The sequence below is a fragment of the Orbicella franksi genome, chromosome 5, assembly GCF_964199315.1.
Source record: "Orbicella franksi chromosome 5, jaOrbFran1.1, whole genome shotgun sequence".
Classification (NCBI taxonomy): domain Eukaryota; kingdom Metazoa; phylum Cnidaria; class Anthozoa; order Scleractinia; family Merulinidae; genus Orbicella; species Orbicella franksi.
In genome coordinates, this window is record NC_138149.1 from 14072005 (window position 1) to 14091900 (window position 19896).

The 19896-nt window shown below is 39.7% G+C and overlaps 1 protein-coding gene across 1 annotated transcript; it reads left to right on the plus strand.

Annotated features, from left to right (window-relative positions):
• Positions 1 to 516: 516 nt before the first annotated feature.
• Positions 517 to 18814, plus strand: LOC145486793 (uncharacterized). Its single transcript, XM_081465508.1, has 8 exons — positions 517 to 675; positions 6820 to 7015; positions 7704 to 7972; positions 8254 to 8394; positions 9111 to 9460; positions 9887 to 11062; positions 16997 to 17344; positions 18358 to 18814. The coding sequence occupies exons 1-8, from the start codon at positions 517 to 519 to the stop codon at positions 18812 to 18814; spliced, it is 3096 nt and encodes a 1031-aa protein (XP_081321634.1).
• Positions 18815 to 19896: the final 1082 nt, after the last annotated feature.

A 19896-nucleotide genomic window follows, 5' to 3' on the forward strand; every position in this document is an offset into this window, starting at 1 on the left:
ATGTTTACTTGGCGTGATTCTTCCCTATTATAAAAAAACAGGAGATATGTCAATAGGAATGAAAAGATGTCACTGGCTAAGATTCATGCGAAATTAGGACTTTTCAGTCGTTATTTACCCAAGCATCACGGACTACAACAACGTACATTAACCTGGATAGTGTCAAAACTCTCGACCGCTCAACAAAAGCGGAAGCAAAGTTTGTTTATTTGTCGTCAATTTGAAATGAGAGATTTACAAATGCATCGCTTCGCGATTGGTTCCAAAATTTACAATAGGTTAAGGTTACCAGACTTCCTGTATTTGATTTCATTGACGAAAAACCAATTTCTACGCTGCCCTTTATATGCAGAGGGAAAGTTTATGTTGGTCGATTTACTTCCAAAAAGAGATACAGAAGTACATTGTCGAGGTTCCAATCGCATTCGGGCTCGAAAATCAAACATGGCTGGAGTAGGTAGCCGTTAAAGCTTGTCCCTACGACCACAACGACTAAGACGATTAACGAATTGTAAAATGCCGCGCGCTCGAGGAAGGCCCAATATTGCAGACCTTGTAGAAGACTTAAAGCTACTACGAGTGTCTGCAAATGAATATAGGACAGCTGACGAAGTACAAGACGCTCGAGACGAAATAATCGAGAAACTTAAGGAGGAAAATGGCACTTTGGATATGGTATGTTTTACAATACATCTTTTGTGGTTACTGGCTTATAGCCAGAAATCCACTATGTCATGTAGACTCTCTTTCCCATGCGCTCGACCATGTCACGCGATATAAAAATTTTTCATATTTTTCATGCAAGCGAAAGACAGCCTCTATAGATGAATTTATCATGCCAAATTAGGTAAATAGTCGAGGTTTCATAAGAATCCTTTACGAACTGGTGGAAATATGAGACCCTAAACTTGCCAACTTTTACAAAGATATGTATGCCAAGGCCAAGCGCTTGCTTGATGTTGCTGTATGGATCGATCCGGATTAGGAATACTTCGCTCTCTGCGCTTCTCGTCGCTGGTGAGCGAGAAGACCTCTGGTATCCAGGGTAGGATTTTCATGGCTAAAACAAGAAAGCACAGCTTTTGTAGTGAAAGAACCATTCTCTTTTCTGGCTTGTTTTGCACTGTTTTCGTCTCATTTTATATGTTATAACCTTCTCGAGACCTTTGATTACGTGGTTACAATATCTTGAGTCCTTTGATTACGCGACCGAATCGTGATTTACGCACGCTGGCTTGTGCAGTTGTTATTTTCAGCTTCTGCTGGGACTGAGGGATAATGGAGTGTAAGACTTGGGGTTTTTTCTCATAACTTATTTCAAATTGAAATTTTTGTGGTTAAAATGTCGGGACGGGGATTGTTTAATGTATCTTTATGAATGTAATATCTTGTAAAACAATAGAAAAATCAAATTTGAAGTTAAACAGCAAACAGATTTGGAACAAGAATCATCGACCTCCGGTTTCAGACACAGTTTTAAGAGCTTTCATGAGTTTGTTCATAAGGCCCTGTTCGCATTAGACGAAAATTTGAGTTTAGCGTTTGCAAAAAAACTGAAAATTTTGTAATCACCAATTTTTTGTTTTCGTAATCCTGTTCGCACATGAAGATGCGAAATTTTTTTAGTGACGAATGTCAGTTAGTAATTTGATCAATTTACCATCAAGATCTCGTGACATGTCTTAAAGGGGAAGGTTTCATACTTGGCGTTTTTTCTCTTTGTTCCCTTTTTCGTGTTTTCTGGGCTTCCAGTAGCTACAGCAGTCGTCTGATCTTCAGTGGATGTTACGGATGTGGATGCTGTGTTCAGCGGATGTGGATGCATCGTGAATCCGCTCGAGTTTGCTGCGATGGAAACTGTAAGAAGTACTGCTGTTGCGTAGCGATTTGGAAATCGTAATAACTTTGATTACCCTGATCTTGATCTTGGTAGCATTGCGAGCCATAATATTGAAGTGCCATGGATCGATCTCGCTTCTGTGCGGATCCATCTAGCTCAATTAAAATGACGGGAAGTCATACGGTCACGTTCGCTTCGTAATCCATATGTTGCGAAATTTGATGACCCAATGACGCATGGATGTCAAGGAACAAAGGATTCTCTCGCCTGACAAAATTTTTACAGCCTCCAAAGCTAGTCGACGGAATCTTTGAAGTTTCGTTGCGCTTGCAAAATTTTGGTGGGTTCAAAAAATCGTTCGCACTAGAAATGGCTGCGTGTTGAGAGATTTTTTGGCAAATCAAACAAGATTTCGCACAGTGCGAACAGGCCCTAACGCTGTGAGCATTCCAGACATATCTTAGCTGTTGAGGGTTTCCCTTTTTGACTGTCAACATCATTCTATTAAAATACCTCTAACCACATGTCCTCATAGAGGCCTTTTATTTCCTCAAGTAATCAAAAAGCGAGACATTATTGTTGAAACTCCCCACATGGAACAAAAATTGAGCTCTTGATGTACATCGAGGATGTAGATTTCTGTCGACCTTTTTCTTGGGGAGAGTGACAGTAGTTCATTTATGGCTCTTTTGAATGATGCTACCTGCACAGACTGGCAGCAGCCCAGGTAATAAATATTCAGTTTTATCCCAGGGAATACACTCGCTTGATACGAAAAAGACATATATAATTATGTTGATGTGTAGCACGTATATCATTGTTTTCTTTCTTCCTTCCTCAATATTTTAAAAACATATTTGATAACAACAGATAGGGAAATGCGAGCTCAAAGTTTATTCAATTCGACCTATACGAAATTGCATCTTGATCATCAACAGATTTATCGAAGTGTTTTCGTCTGCGATTAAAAATAATCCTTACGATGAAATGATCAGGACCGGCCATTACACACCACAAAAGCAACGGGACACGACATCACGTAATTCGGCCATTTGTGCGTCTAATAAATCGACTAGAAGTAATCACAGATTATAATTAGTCTCCTTTGCTACCTCGTGTTAACTAGGTATCCTATTCTGGACTGAAAGGCGAAACTCGCTAACGTGTCACAGACGAAGGGCTAAACAGAAAATCCAATTCATGTTTTTCCGTAATACCCCATCCCTCTTACAAAGGATTCTGGAACTACCGATTTACTGCCTCATCAGAAGCAGTAAAAAACGTTTATTTAATTCAACAAAGTGTCGCTACAATGTTGTTTGAATTGAAAGTAATCAACTAAAGCTATTTATTTTGAAAGTCTCAAGAACATGAACTGTTTACGTTTAAACTTAAGCAGTATAATTTAATTTTGTCTTAATTTATATCACAATAAAGCTTAAGAGTGCCTGCCTGTAAAAATCAGAGAAATTCTTAATTTCGCGGCAAGGGTCGAAAATTCGATTTCGCTCATATTCTTATGGTAGATAGGCTTGGGCATGACAAAAACTACTGGATAGTTTTTTTTGGCAAAATATCCTTTTATTTCAAAGAAATATGCAAATTACTAAATTCCCTTAAAATCGTCATTTGACGCACCATTTTATTAAGCAAGTCTGAGAGCCTCGCATGCAAAACCACATCATTCTTCCGTCTTTAAAATACTCGAATATTTTTGTGCAATGTTTAAATGTGTACTGGGTTGATTTTACGGAATGTTGCGGGGTTTTTTGGGCGCAAAATAATTAAATTTCGAAGAAGTGTATTTCATTCACTTAAAAGTACTTCGTAAATATAATTGATTTTCACCATGTGCGAAACCTTCAAATGGATTAAGCTTCAGGTGGTTGAATTGCAGAAGGATGGTCTACAGATTCTTGTAAAAATTTCTTTGGGCAAATTATTGTGAGCGACGCGAGAGCTTTTCAAACTACGTTAAAAATGCAAATATTTGACCTTCCGTCGTCTAATTTCAGTTTACGGGTTAGACGTATATTTTAGCATGCGCCACATGACTTGACCTATATTAAGTTGAAATAGACACAGAGCTGATAATTTCGAAATGTTCTAACCTTATTTGCTGTAAAAGGCAGGTTCAAACGGCGATTTGACGTGTTTCTCTCACTATTCGTCGCATTTAAAGCAGAAGTTTGCTTTTGTTTACACAACGTCCGATGTACATCGCCTACTGTCAACCTATTATTGGTCGAATACCCGGAATCTGTGACCATCTTTCGGCGCATATGATCACCACTGCATCTAAGTCAAAAACGACTAAGTCATTTGCAGATATTTGCTTGCTTTGCACTGCGCCATCTTGGGCCAAAATATTTCGTTTGATCGCTTCCTGACCATTGCTGGTAAGCGTGTCGTAGTACAATCTTACAGCCGTTATTTGTTCGTCACGCAATGCTATCACGGCATATGCCGCACATTTTGATCTTTTTTGCATAGGGCACTTTAGGATAGGTAAAAAAAATTATTGTTGGTTGTGTGTTCATATATATATATATAATAATATGAAGGTAACTGTAATATAATAATATGAAGGTAACTGATGAAGGTCTAAGACCGAAACGTTTTTCTATTAAATTTTTAACTTTTTAACTTTTTTTACCGTCAGAAGTTGTCCGTCCTTGCTTTATCAAACGTTTTTATATATAATAATATGTGTATATTTATATAATCGTATTCTATAGTGTACGTGGCCTCGTTCTAAATGACGTTTGTATTACTTTCTGATGTTTCAGACAACAGCTCATAAAGCTAGTGCCTGTTCTCACTACAATTTAAAAACATGGCCATAAACAAATTATAGATCAATGAAGCAAGAACTAGCTGAGATTAATGTAGGAAATCACAATGTGTCTAATTCATGAGAAAAACAGACTAAACTTACTTAGTAATTACCTGAGTAAACAAACCCTGGCCATGTCATTTTATTTGGCGTATTTTTGTTTGCTTACTGGCTAGGCATTGGTATGTTTGTAACAGAAAATAGAAGACTGTTTTTCTTTTAAAAGCTATATTAATGGAGATTGTGGCTATAACACTGAAGATCGAAAGCTTAAAACTGAAATTGTTTCGCTGCTTTCGTGCAATCATAAGTTTTGTAATAAATTAAGCGAATCGAGCTGATTTTATGCCGAGCGGCGAAGTTCATCAAAAGCGAAAGTTTGCGCACCATGTGACGATATGTCCTAACCATCATACAAAACTTAAATTAGGGTGGTGTAGAAGGTTCAGCACCCTAGGGGGGTCTCCCGTATAAAAGATGGGGGTGCTCGTCGGAAATTTTGAAAAGAACTCCCAAGAGGTACCGAGATCCTGTTTCGTGGGCGTGGCTTGGAAGTTCTTTCCTCTCCTTAGAGGCACTGACTCTCACGAAGACACGATTGATCATCGCAGCTATACACACAACTTAAGCCATGAGTTGTGAAATTATGTGTGTATTGTATACCCGAGAGTAACCCACTGTATTATATGTAAATCAAAAATAATTGCACAGCGCGAAAAGACCTAGGAAAGAGTTTAGCGTTACAGTGTTACGCAGGGCATGTAGGTACCGGTTGTCGAGTAATAGATGACAACAGGGGCAATGGTAAACTACTCATTCTTTTCATTTCTTAATTTAATCTCTTCCTACTCAACAAAACTGTGTGCTCCGTGTGGTTCCAAGCCTTACGGAGCCTTATGTATTAGGATAGAAATTGTCCAACCCCTACCCCCTAAAATGGGATGACAAGATTGCGTGACGAACAAGGAACCGCTGCAGGCAAGGATTCAAGCAGCAGCAGATTAAACGATGATCAAATGTAATGCTTTGGTGTAGTGCAAAGCAAGCAGCTATTTACAAATGACTTAGCCGTTTTTGACTTAGACGCAGTGGTGATCATATGTGTCGAAAGAGGGTCACAGATTCATGGTATTCGACCATTGAAATAAGTTGACAGTTGGGGATGTACATCAGACGTTGTGTAAACAAAAGCAAACTTCTGCTTTATGTGCGACGAATGGTGAGAGAAACTCGTCAGATCGGCTTTGGACCTGCCTTTTACAGCAAATAAGGTTAGAACATTTCGAAATTATCAGTTCTGTGTCTATTTCAACTTAATATAGGTCAAGTCATGTGGCGCATGCTAAAATATATGCTTAACCGTAAATTGAAATTTGACGACGGATAGTCAGATATTTGCATTTTTAGCGTACTTTGAAAAGCTCTCGCGTCGCTCACAATCATTTGCCCAAAGAACTTTTTATAGGAATCTGTAGACCATCCTTCTGCGATTCAACCACCTGAAGCTTAATCCATTTGAAGGTTTCGCACATGGTGAAAATCAATTATTTTTACGAAGTACTTTTAAGTGAACGAAACTTAATTATTTTGCACCCAAAGAAAACCCGCAACATTTCCTAAAATCAACCCAGTACACATTTAAGCATTGCACAAAAATACTGGAGTGTTTTAAAGACGGAAGAATCATGTAGTTTTGCATGCGAGGCTCTCAAACTTGTTTAATAAAATGGTGCGTCAAAGGACGATTTTAACGGAATTTAGTAATTTGTATATTTCTTTAAATTAAAAGGATATTTTGCCAAAAAAAACTACCCAGTAGTTTTTGTCATGCCCTTGCGTATCTACTATAAAAATATGAGCGAAATCGAATTTTCGACCCTTGCCGAGTTATTTTCCATATTTATGGACAAGGACTCTTGCGATCGCTTTAGGTTTATTTCCGGTTGTCAACAAATCATTATGAGAACGCTGCATTGTTCTAACCGGTCATATACATGACAGCTTGACTTTTTACTACCCTGGATGTCACAGGTTTTATTTTTCTATCTCATTCGCGAACTGTCCTGGCAATGACTTTGCAAGGTACGCACCTACAACTTACTTAAAGATATAGTCAGTGTAGACGGGCATACTTCTTTTTCAGGGATACGATAGGATCTTGAGCGACCTGGAGAAGACTCGAAATCGACGGCATATTCTAAAGCAGTACTACGAGAAAATAAAGACGGTACTTGAAAAGGCGGACACCATGTGCCCTCAAGAGAACGCTGATTTTCTGCAGAGGGTTGAGGAATGCATCACAGACCTTGAAAAAAGGAAATACTCTGTTCTTATAGCTGGTAAGACTATTGACAGTAACTGTGTGCATGTTGAGCTTTTGGTCTGTAAGTCGGACTTTTGAAGTTGGTCGAAAAATCTTTAAGGGACACTGATACGATATTTTAGCATTACGTCAAAAAGCTAAAACATGTCTACGAAAGCAATCACAACCTATAAAAAGTAACGGTCTGGTTTTGTTAGGAAGGAGTGTGTTATTGTAACTCTCCTGTCGTTCCTTGATGAAACTGGAGCCTCCAAGTCCCGAAACACGGATTAAAAACAGTAAAAGAGACATAACAGCACACAAATCTGACCATGTGCTCTCCGTTTCTCTTTTATTTTTTGGCCGCACGGGCCTTTGGGGAATTTACAAACTGGTTCCCAGTCCACCACATTATTGTATCAACACTACTGAGTTACTGTGGTCTGTTGTTTCGGATGGCAAGCATGCAACAAAACCCAATACTGTTGGAACAACTTGTTGGGTGTGTTTGAACACCGTGTTGGGCAGATGAAACAGCTACATCTAACAACTTCTAATAGCTACCAACAGCACCCAACACGGTGTTCAGCCACACCCAATATGTTGGCCCGACAATGGTGGATGATGTTGGCCAGCATTGTTGCAATTGGAAGCGTTTGTATTGGCCTTTAAGTCAAGACCCGAATTATCATCTCCTGTATTGTTTCTCTTTATATTTCCAACAGGAGAGACCAGCGCTGGAAAGAGCAGCCTGATAAACCTGCTACTAAATGATAAAGTCATGCCGACTGGTGTCCTGCAGAACACTCTGACGATCTGTGAAATATCCTATGGACCTAGGAAAGAAGCAGTGATTCATTTTGACAAACCGGGAGAAGAGCCTATCAGGCTAAAGGAGAGAGAATTTGATCGGAAGCGGGAGTATGAACAGTCAGTCGATGGTGAACGCCGATGCAAAAAAATAGAAATCAAGATTCCCAATGCTCTTTTAAAGGTACAAACGTAATTCTGATGGAACTAGATCGTTGAAAGGAAGGGGGAAGGGATCGAGTCGGTAGAAAATCAAACCATCTTACATGTTTTTTTGCCAACAATGTTGCGACTGTTTGCGTGGTCCTTTAGACAAGACTATCCATCAAGAAAGGGTAAACGGATTCGGAATAACGAATACTAGAAAACATTGTACTCAGAAGGAACGCAAACTGTATGCAGATAGACTGTGGGGTAAGAAGGCTGTTAGTAGCTGAAGACGTCTTGTTTGTTTTTCTCTTGTAGAATGGTGTAGTAATTGTAGACAGTCCAGGCGTCGGCGATGAAAAGGACGTTAGTAAGATCGTCTTACAATACATACCTCAGGCTTTCGCCTTTATCTACGTGATAAACAGTGCAAATGCAGGGGGAGTACAGGAAGATAGGGTAAGTTGATCGTTATTAACAGTTGTGCTGAGGGAAATAACAGAACAGCCTTTATTCTCATCAATTCTCGAAGTTAAGCACGAATTGCCGAATGCACGAGCTCTGGAGCTAAAGGCCAGTCAATCCAGTCCTTTTTTTTCCTCGCCTTGTTCCTCAAGACCGTCTCGTTCGAAAACCTTGAGCTTACGATAGTAGTGTCGACACAAAATGCACACTGCTTTGTAGCCTAACTCGAAAGAAAAAGGATCAAAACAAGTAGAAAGATATGATTGCATTTTTTTTAAAGCAAACGATACCCTTAGTGAAGAGTGTTGCCTAAGAACTTTACGATTGCACCCGCAAACACAAACGTTACACTCTCCTTGTACAAGTTAGAACAAAGATATCGCAAAGCATTATTTCTTGTCGATAGTTTGGAATGCCCGCCCTTTACTATGTCAACCCTCGGTTACACACAAAAGACAGAATCACTTTCTACAGTACAAAATTAGTCCACAAAACACAAGACTCATAAAAGACGCAAAGAATAACAGAGAAGGCCTAGAATCGTGCTGAACAGTTCTCGCTATAATATTTCTGCCAGTTCTATTACATTCTTATGATAGGCGCCAAAAATCTCATCATCTCATCTTAAAATACAGGAAACACCAGGAAATAAAGATGTTTTTTTTTCGTCTTTGGGTCACTAACGAAGTTTATCATTCGAAATTTTGCAGCTTTTGCCCGTTGTAAATGAATGGCTAAAACTCTACAAAGGACAGAGCGACGGGACTCGACGGGGCATCACTGCTGAATCTGCTTTGTTTGTCTGCAATAAGTGGGACGAGATTGAAAGAAACGCCGATGAAACCGACAGGGAAAATATTGAAGAACATATCGTTACCAAACTCAAAGAAAGAATTCCTGAGCTTGATGAGAAAGCACAAGTAATACGAATGTCGGTGTCGTGTGCAGCCCAAGTGTATCACAAGTTTGGCGTGATGACGGAAGATCTCAACAACCTGATGAAAGGCGTACAGCGCCTTCTCTCACTTTGTGTAGAGAGAAAAATGGAATTTTTGTACCTGTAAGTTTGGGTTCCTTTCTACCTTGCTTTTAAAGAAATGTTATCTAGCTATGCACCTATCAATGTTAAGCCAGCGGAAGGGTAGTGGCGGGGGGGGGGAGGAGGGGGGCGGGGCTTCCGACAGGGATATGATTGTCCTTGTTCGCCGGTAGGTAAAGCTTTTGACCGCCCTTGTTCTCTTCAGGGTAGGGTTTCCGAAGTAATTCTTGTTTAATTGACTGGAGAGATTAACCTGGGGACAGAGCATTTTACTACAATGTCTTTAAACGAGTCAAATTCCCGTCCCTTTTCTCGCCTTCCCTCCATCCAACATCCCAATTCCCCCAACCCCCGCCGATCAGTTAAGCTTTAATATAGTGAACTCTGGGCAACCATCGTATCAAACATGTAACGTAAGTACTTTCACTCTGTTTGATATTTTAACAGTTTGATCAGTGGCAATCTCATCAATATGTCGGATAAAGTGAAAGTTGAAATAAAAAATACCAAGCGCAACCGAGAGGAGCGACTCAAGGCCCGCGAAGAAGTTGAATCAAAACTTGAGAGGCTCAGGGAGGGGAACCCCTTATCTCAGATTGAAGAAGCATTCTCCAATCACGTGAAACGTATCTCTGGTAGCGTGATATCCTACTTGCAATTGGATGACGTAAGATGTGCATTTTGCGAGTGGACAGAAACAGATCTGCCCAAGATTGATGAACGAGAGAGTGATATGAAGTTGAAAGAAAAATTCAAGGCCTGTATCGAGCAACGTTTGCAGACGTTCCTTCAGCAGCTTGAAAACAAAGAGAAGCTCTTCTCAACAGCCCACGATGATCTCGAGGCTCGTTTTAAACAAGGCTTTTTTGATTTCGAGAAGGATGTTCGTGAGATTGATCGAGTTCTGGCTGGTTCTAGCTCAGCAGATGACTTCACGCCCTTTGAGGTTCCTTCTGGTAAACTGCCTACACTGAATCCAAGAGTGAAGAAATTCCTGACCGTGACCCTGGTTGCATTTATGCCTGTCTTGTTCCCCATTGGCATAGCAGCAGGAGTTCTTTCTGCACCTGTATTTGGGTATTTAGTCGCCGACAAGCACTTCAGAGAGAGAAATCTACGGAACAATTGTTGTCAGGTTCTAAATGAGCTTTCAACAAAGTTCCATCGAGAATTCATCGAACACGACGTGACCAATCATGTTCTGGGCGAACTCGCGCAAGAAAAAGAGCGAATTAACGTGATAAGGAGATGCCTTAAAGAGTTGATTGCCAAGTACGAGCAGAAGTGTAAAGATCTCACCAGAAGCAAAGACGAGGCAAAAGAGATCGTAGAAACACACAACCCTTTGCGCAGGATTGTAAAAGACCTGCATGAGCAGCTAATGTTTGATGCTATCCAGCAAGAGATCCAGGTTATGTACCCCTCTTGTCAACTTGAGAAAAAGAGGTTACGTTGGAACGAGGAAACGAAGGACCACCTTGGCACTGGCTCTTACGGCGCAGTTTTTAAAGGAAGATACAAGCCTCCCGGCCATGGATGGAAAAAAGTGGCTATCAAGAAGCTAAAGGGAGTCCCAGGCCCATCCGGTGTCGCTTCCTTCCTCGGAGAGGCAGCCATGTTAAGGTAAGTGTGCGTGTTTTGTCGCTTTTAATGAGTTACCCTGAAAGTCTTTGGTTGGCAAGCGAAATACGTAAGCAATGCACGTGCATACGTATTAAGGCACGTAACGAGGAAAAAAGTTTGCACGTGACCAACGGACAAAACAAAAACCCTCACTCCACTCATCACTCACATCTGGTCGAGAAGGCGAGCGTCTTGCAACACGCTTTGTTCTGAGTTGTTGCTTTTCTTTAACCGTTCATCCATGTGAAGAACGCAAGTTTTAAGACCGAGTTTACCAGAGGACCAGGCAGGGATGATACATGCCATCTCTCCTTTTTGGATGAAACTTTGCCAGATTGAAGGTACTACCCAACAACTCTAAAAGACAAAGTGGGCCGGCTTTGTGATTTTTCCCTTAGGAGTTAAACCACCCCCCCCCCCCCTGGTTTTTTGCCCAAAATCCCAAAAATGTCACTAAAATAAGCATCAAATTTAAACACCGCTCCTGCTTACAGAATACATGGAATTTTATTGGTATTTCACACAAATAAAGATTGGACCTATCTTAGTTCACACCACGAATTTCAAGTCATTTGAAGTGACAGGTGCCAATCAAGGAGTGTCATTTCCTACCCATGTCACGCAACACTTAGCTATAAGGCAAATTAACTCAAATTCTGACTCAAAAACTGCCTAAGTCCAACTTTCTAAATCAAAACTAATTTCATCACAGTTTAGAGTCACTCTTGGCCTGCTGAAATCAAGAATAAAATTTTTGGCATCTGTCATTTTTTGGTAAATCCCAAAAATGTCACTAAAATAAGCATCAAATTTAAACACCGCTCCTGCTTACAGAATACATGGAATTTTATTGGTATTTCACACAAATAAAGATTGGACCTATGTTAGTTCACACCAGGAATTTCAAGTCATTTGAAGTGACAGGTGCCAATCAAGGAGTGTCATTTCCTACCCATGTCACGCAACATTTAGCTATAAGGCAAATTAGCTCAAATTCTGACTCAAATACTGCCTAAGTCCAACTTTCTAAATCAAAACTAATTTCATCACAGTTTAGAGTCACCCTTGGCCTGCTGAAATCAAGAATAAAATTTTTGGCATCTGTCATTTTTTGGTAACAAAAGCTGTTCAAACAACGTGACAAGAGGCTAATTTTAACAAAGAGACAAGGACAAAATCTAAAAATATTAGATATTATAGAATCAGTTTATCAAAGTTTTTCTATGTTAATGTCATTAACAAAGTCTTTGAATATTATTTAGGGCAGTGGAAGCTCAATGAATGCAAAACTCTTTGCAATATCCCGTAACCCTCGGACTTACAAGGGGAGGTTAGGGATAGATGTCATCCCCCCAATAAGGTATTTTCCAAATTTTGAGAAGACGATTTACTCTAAGGGACTGAAACTTTCGTTAGCTGTTCATTCATCCTTTGCGGATATTTTGATATGTCAATTGTGTGTCCATCATTATTTATGTTTCCATAGCAACCACTAGTTTCATGTAGGTTTGGCCAAAAATCAACTTTTTTTGACATAATTCAGTATTTTTTCCAGTTTTCTTTATCAAATTCCAGAAATTCACTAATTTGTACATTTCACAAGCATTCTGGCTTGATTTTGTATCAATTTCCATTATTTCTTGACTTTTTAAGCAAAAAGTAAAATCCAAGATGGCGGATCCCCGATGGCAGGTCAAATGACGTCATTTGACATTATGACATCACAGCCATTGAATGTGGTATCATTTTGTAGAACAAGCTCAGGGTTATCTAATCAATGTAAGTTTAGTACGCTGTGCGTTAACAGAAGAAAAACCAGATGGGGTTCCTTCCATTTCCCCTTTATACCATAGTGGGGGTACGAACTAGCTTGTACGCCCAAGGGTTAAATAATAGTGCAAAACACCTAAATTATATCCGTACAATCTAAATATGGGAATGAACGGCCGTGATGTTTGAATTCTAAAACATTGACTAGTTAGGTGAGAGTTTTTCTCGGCATATCTTGCTTTTTAGATTACTCTTGAAACCCTGCTCAATCATCACAGTTCAAATACTAGATCTTGCAATTGATTAATGTCAACTCTTACTTTACACTCGGCATACAAACTCATCAATCCTGAGAAGTATTCTTTGCTGAAATTATTGTTTGCTCTCATTCCGAGTTCAAAAAACCCTTGAAATTTTCATTTTGCTGCATCAGGCATGCAAGTAAATCTTGTTAAACACGTACAGTTCTATATAATACTTGAACTGTAAGATTGAGCTTTAGCTAGCTTTTATGAAAATGCGTTTTTCTTCTGAAAGTTCCTACACTGAATTAACCGCAGATAAAGGTTATACCTGAAAGATGTTAGCACAAAACATTGGAAATAATCGCATGTCTGCGAGTAAGAAGATGTGTGAAAAAAAATGCAATTCTGAGGAAAAATTGAGCCTCGAGAAGACCTAGTAGCTGAAATTATCTAAAACCTAGCGTCCAAACAAGCACACATGACAACATACACAGCACCAGTGCCTTAGGTTTAGCAAGGTTTGGCCCGGTTGAACTTTTCTAGGCACTCAAGAAGCTTGATTGGCTCCTGGGCATTGTTTTCTGTTCTGCTCAGTAACCTCCTGTGTATATCCGTAGCTCCATAGCCCTGTGAAATAACTGATTTGGTTTTTTTCTGGTCACAAGACTGTATTACATATTCTACATGGTGGATGGTAAAGTAGCTGGCAAGTAGTACTGTCTTCGTACTGCAAGCCTGGTCAAGATCTCTTCTGCTTCATCTTGAGACGGACTCAGATCAGCCTGGTGTACAGCTAGTCGGCCACTTCTGTACATTACAGACAACATGCTGAAGTACTGGGCTATTTGGTCTGCAGCAAGCTACTCTTCTTTGCTGGACATTTTCCTACCACTACTGTCTTGCACAGTCTCATCTTACTGCACTAATTCACTACAGTTTCGTCCTGTCCTCTCACCTTCCAAGAATGTTCTTTTCGGATATGTGTTCACTTTCTCAGAAAAGCGGGTTCCTCTTCATGATGTTTTCAGACCCATCCCATTGAGATTTGTCATGTGGATCATGATCACTAAAGGACGTTTCTTTTGGTCAGTTACTTGGTCAGTAGTATACAACAATTGTGTTTTGTGCACGGTCAAGGCCAAAAAAGAGAACAAAAACATACAACAAAGAACTTTGTTGAGTTTCATAATAATCCCCTTCTATTAACTATGCCTAGACTGAGGCTGTAGAAGCTGACACCTCAAACTCTTCGCTGTAAAAGTAGCAGTCTCTCTCGCAGTGCATTTAAGGGCAGCTCTATGCATAAGTCTGTAGGCCCTTGAGGTCTTCCAAATCCATTCCTCATGTGCAGGCGTGAAACGTTTACCAGGGCCCATATTATAAGCCTTCTACACTTTCAAACCTCCGGACTTGAAGCTAAAAAAATTTAGAGACAGGATCCCAGACATTGTGTGCTTCATGGTCTGGCCTGACTCTTGAGTCTTTACAATGTTATTGATGCCTGACACGCTTCAAGTCCCACCATTGGATATCACTAGCACTTTTAATGTCGTGGCCTTCATTTATGTTACAACGCACATGGCTCTGCACTGTGGCAATTCTTCTGTCACAGAGGTCCTTTCCAGCCTGTGGATCACTGAAATCATATCTGACGATCTTTAAATGCCTGTGCACTCTCTAAGGCTCGCAAGTGAGTGGATGAGATGAGAACAAGGTAACATCTGGTATTGTCGAGCTTTTCTTTCCAAAAAGTTACAATTGAGCAAAACATCGAAGCCATTCTTATCATTGGAGTGTGCACATCTATAAATAGAGATTGAAATCCCTCGCGCAGTGGTAATAAATAATGAATAACAACAATAAATATAAATAAATATGATAAATAATAATAATAACAACAACAAGCTATTAATTGTCACTTGGTGATATTATTTGCTGCTGATCAAGGTCTTTGGTTCTTGTTCCAATGCTTTCAAAATTATATGCACAATGTTTATCTTTATACCAATTAAGATTTATTTGCCTGCCTGATGCAGCAAAATAAAAAAAAAATCATAGATGTTTTTTAACTCGATTCGCACGAAATGAATATTCATTGGGTGAGCTCTAGAGTTAGTATATGAGGGCAAACAATAATTTCAGCAAAGAATACTTCTCAGGATTGATGAGTTTGCATGCCGAGTGTAAAGTAAGAGTTGACAATAATCAATTGCAACATCAAGCATGTGACCTGCCCGTGATGATCGAGCAGGGTTTCAAAGGTAATCTAAAAAGTGAGATTTGCCCAGAAAAACTCTCATCTAACTAGTCAATGTTTTAGAATTTAAATATCATGGCCCTTTATTCCCATATTTAAATTATACAAATAGAATTGAGGTGTTTTGCACTGTTATTTTAACTCTCGGATGTACAAGGGGGAAATGGAGGGAACCCTCTTGGGTTTGCGCTCTGTTTAGGCACAGCGAAATAAATTTACATTGATTAGATAGCCCTGAGCTTGTTCGACAAAATGATACCATATTTGTTGGTTGTGATGTCATGTGATGCCAAATGACGTCATTTGACACGTCATCTTGGATCCGCCACCTTGGATTTTACTTTAAAGTCAAGAAATAATGGAAATTGATACAGAATCAAGCCAAAATGCTTATGAAATGTACATATTGGTGAATTTCTGGAATTTGATAAAGAAAACTGGGAAAAAATACAGAATTAGGTCAAAAAAGTTGATTTTTGGCCAAACCTACATGAAACTAGTGGTTGCTATGGAAACATAAAAAGTGATGGACACACAATTGACATATCAAAATATTCGGGAAGGATGAATGAACAGCTACTGAAAGTTTCAGCCCCTTAAAGTAAACCGTTTTCAAAATTTTGAAAATACCTTATTGGGGGATGGCATCCAATCCCCACCCTCCTTATACATCCGAGGGTTAAGGGGTATTACAAAGAGTTTTGCATTCATTGAGCTTCCACTGCCCTAGATAATATTCAAAGACTTTGCCAATGACATTAACATAGAAAAACTTTGATGAACTGATTCTATGATATCTAATATTTTTAGATTTCGCCCTTGTCTCTTTGTTAAAATTAGCCTCTTGTCATGTTGTTTGAACAGCTTTTGTTGCCAAAAAATAACAGATGCCAAAAATTTTATTCTTGATTTCAGCAGGCCAAGGGTGACTCTAAACTGTAATGAAATTAGTTTTGATTTAGAAAGTTGGACTTAAGCAATATTTGAGTCAGAATTTGAGCTCATTTGTCTTATCGCTGAATGTTGCGTGACATGGGTAGGAAATGACACTCTTTGATTGGCACCTGTCACTTCAAATGACTTGAAATTCCTGGTGTGAACTAAGATAGGTCCAATCTTTATTTGTGTGAAATACCAATAGAATTCCATGTATTCTGTAAACAGGAGCGATGTTGAAATTTGATGCTTATTTTAGTGACATTTTTGGGATTTTGGGCAAAAAACCAGGGGGGGGGGTGGGCGGTTTAACTCCTAAGAGAAAAATCACAAAGCCGGCCCACTTTGTCTTTTAGAGTTGTTGGGTAGTACCTTCAATCTGGCAAAGTTTCATCCAAAAAAGAGAGATGGCATGTATCATCCCTGCCTGGTCCTCTGGTAAACTTGGTCTTAATTACATTGGTATCAGCTTTACCTTGAGGGGCTTCTAGCCGTGCGTTGCGCAGACGCGCGCCCGCCCGTTTCCTCTTTCCTCCCTTTCCCTTTCTATACTAGTCCACAAAGTGGTTCCTAATTTTGAATCTATAGATGAAACTCTAAAGTTCCTTTCTTTCCTGATGTTTATATCTCAGTTTTTGGAAAACTAGGATGACAGGCCCTTTTCAGTTTTTACTGTCAGACGTTCAGTTTAAAAATAAAAAGCTGATTAAAATTTTCCTTCAACAGGCAGCTGGAGCACAAACACATAGTGGAATTCTACGGAGTTGTCATGAATGTTGAAAGACACCGTCTCCAGTCCTTGGCTTTGGTTCTCGAACGATGCAATGACAGTCTCAAGAAACACATCTTCACAAACGAAACATGCAAACCCTGGAAAAGAGAGAAAGCGATGGCCAGTACTTTCCAGTGGAGCAAGCAGATTTTGGATGCTCTGGAGTTCATCCACGGCAAGGAAATGGTCCACAGGGATCTCAAGCTGGATAATGTTTTGGTAAGTACACTGTGGCTTAACTGGAGACTAGAAGACGGTATTAATGTGGGTGTTATTTTGATGGCCAAAATTATCAGCTCCCAGTAAGCTTGTTATCTTATTTAAAGAGCACTGCACGGGTATCGCACAGGTCATTGGTCCAACTCCCGTTCAAGCCTGAAATTTTTTTCAGGCTTTATTTTCACTACTGCTTAAGTAGTGTTCATAACTGCGATGATCACTTACATCTTTATCTGTTAATCCGCAGTTCAAATATTAGCCTGCGTGCAGATAGGCGACGTCTGTTTACAGGCTCAGTTCAAATATATGATTTTCATATATTTACATTCATTTACTCATCACTCAAGGGTTTATTACGGACCAAAAAAATGATAAGCTCCCAGTCGGCTTGTTAGCTCTGCTGGTAGAGCACTACACCTTTAGAGGTCTGGGTTCAACTCCCGTACAAGCCTGAATTTTTTTAGCCTTTATTTTCACTACTGACTGCTCAAGTAGTGTCCATAATCCACCGTAGGAAAAAAGATGGCGGCTGTACATTTTACCACAATGCCTCGCGAACCTAACACAGCCCAAAAGGCACGAAGAAAGCCTTATAATTGCAATATTTGTCCCTGAAGAAAGGATATTAAGTAGCCTAGTTTTGAAGATTTTATAACGTTTTTGTACGTTTTTATGAACGTTGTTCAGGTTTTCGTGCGCTAAGAACTATGGGTAAATGTACCATTCGCCATCTTTTTTCATACGGAGGATTGCAACGATTATTCACATCCTCATGACTTCCAACCATTTAATTCTTTAAAAGACGGTCACATTATCCTAATTTGTCTCTTTAAGGGGAACTTCTCGTAAATTTTTCATTAGTCAGTTAAGCAAATGTTGAGGTCTGACGAAAAACCCTCTCGTTTCTCGGTTGAGATGATAGAGGAGTATGCCATTTGATATTCTCAGATTTTTGGTGCATTCATTGGTAATAACCGGTTTCTGCAATCACTAATAGTGAATCCCGGTGTAAGTGTGTGTTAAGTTATGTAAGGGCGTTTTCTCGCGGCACAACTTTGCGCCTAAAGTGCTATTTGCTTTTTCCTCTAATCTTCAGACTAACGTTTATCTTAATTAGTCAACGACTTATTCCAACTTGTTTCACGAAACTGACTGTACAGATCTCAAGGCGGGATCACATCAAAGTAGCAGATCTGGGTTTGGCCACGTGCAAAAACGAGATAACTGGTACGATCTTAGGCACTCCATTGTACATGGTGCCCGAGGTACACGAAGGAAAAACCTACGACTCGAAGGCGGACATACACAGCTTCGGTGTAATGATGTGGGAAATGTGGTTCGGCAAGAGAGCATCCTCTCAGCTGAGCGGCATGAGTGCAGATGAAGTGTCGCGAGAAATAGAGCGCGAGAATCGCAAGGAAATGGGCAATGTTCCTCCTAAAGAATGGATTGAGTTAATGACGTCCTGCTGGAAGCTTGATCCGTGTAACAGACCATCAGCGACAGAAAGCAAATCCCGCATTATGGAACTGAAACAAAATCATGCCAAGTAGGACAAAGACCGTTTTGTTAGAACGCCAGGCTGTCGTATCAAAATGAAAGCATATTTTGATAATTTATCGATAAGCTGTCACGAAACTAACTACTCCTGAATTTCATTTAAAACTTCTTTAACTCTATTTTGATAGACGTTTTTCTGAAAGGAGCTCAAACTTTTCCCAGCTCTCACTCATCTTCCCAATATGAAGAAAAGAATCTTGGAAACGAGGATGAATGAGTTCATTGGCTCGTCCCCTGTCTTCTATTTTATTCTTGTATCGCGTATCTGTAAAAACTGAGACAACTGGGAACAAGTCAGCGGAAATTAGAACAGGCGGAAATTTATCCGTTCTGTTTTTGGGATGAAGGCGAACCGTATTTTTGTTAGATGTGTAAGTAGTTGACTGAACAACGCTTAATTTTAAAGGCATACTTTTCACGATTCCTGCAAACTTCAAACGCCATGAAAGCAACAGGTTTTAAGGTATGTGTGTAGAATGGTGTTTGAATCCGTCTTGGCATAAATCGTGTTTGGTAGGAAATAGAATCCCTTACAAGTTGAACTTAGGAATTTCTGTTTTTAGACAAGAGATAAAATCGAATAGGGGTAAAACTTAAGTAAACAAATGTGGATGAAAACAATTGAAAAAAACTGGGCAAATATGTTTCCCCCCCCCCCCCCCAAAAAAAAAAAAAGAAAAAAATATTACGTTATATTAACCAACGTTAACTGAATACAACACAATAACTTGATTGGAGCTTTTCAGAGTTGTATAAAATGGAACCAACCACAAGAAATGGGCTGATAGAAAGCTTAACAATAGATAGGGTCATGGAGATTGGCGCCTCTTTTTTGCATGCCTTGACATGAAGCTTTTAGAATGAGAGAAAGGCGCAGCTGGACAGGTTACTTAAGCAGTCGGACACCTTTCTGAAAGAAACACTAGCGGTTTTCGGCTGCTCGCGGCATGTAAACACACAAAGCTACTTGTAAACGCTTCACGGAAGAACTAAATAACCTGTCCACAGTCTATTTCCCCTCGTGCATCGTTACGCTGGTCCGGGTACTTTTACCTAAACCCGCGTTACAAATACA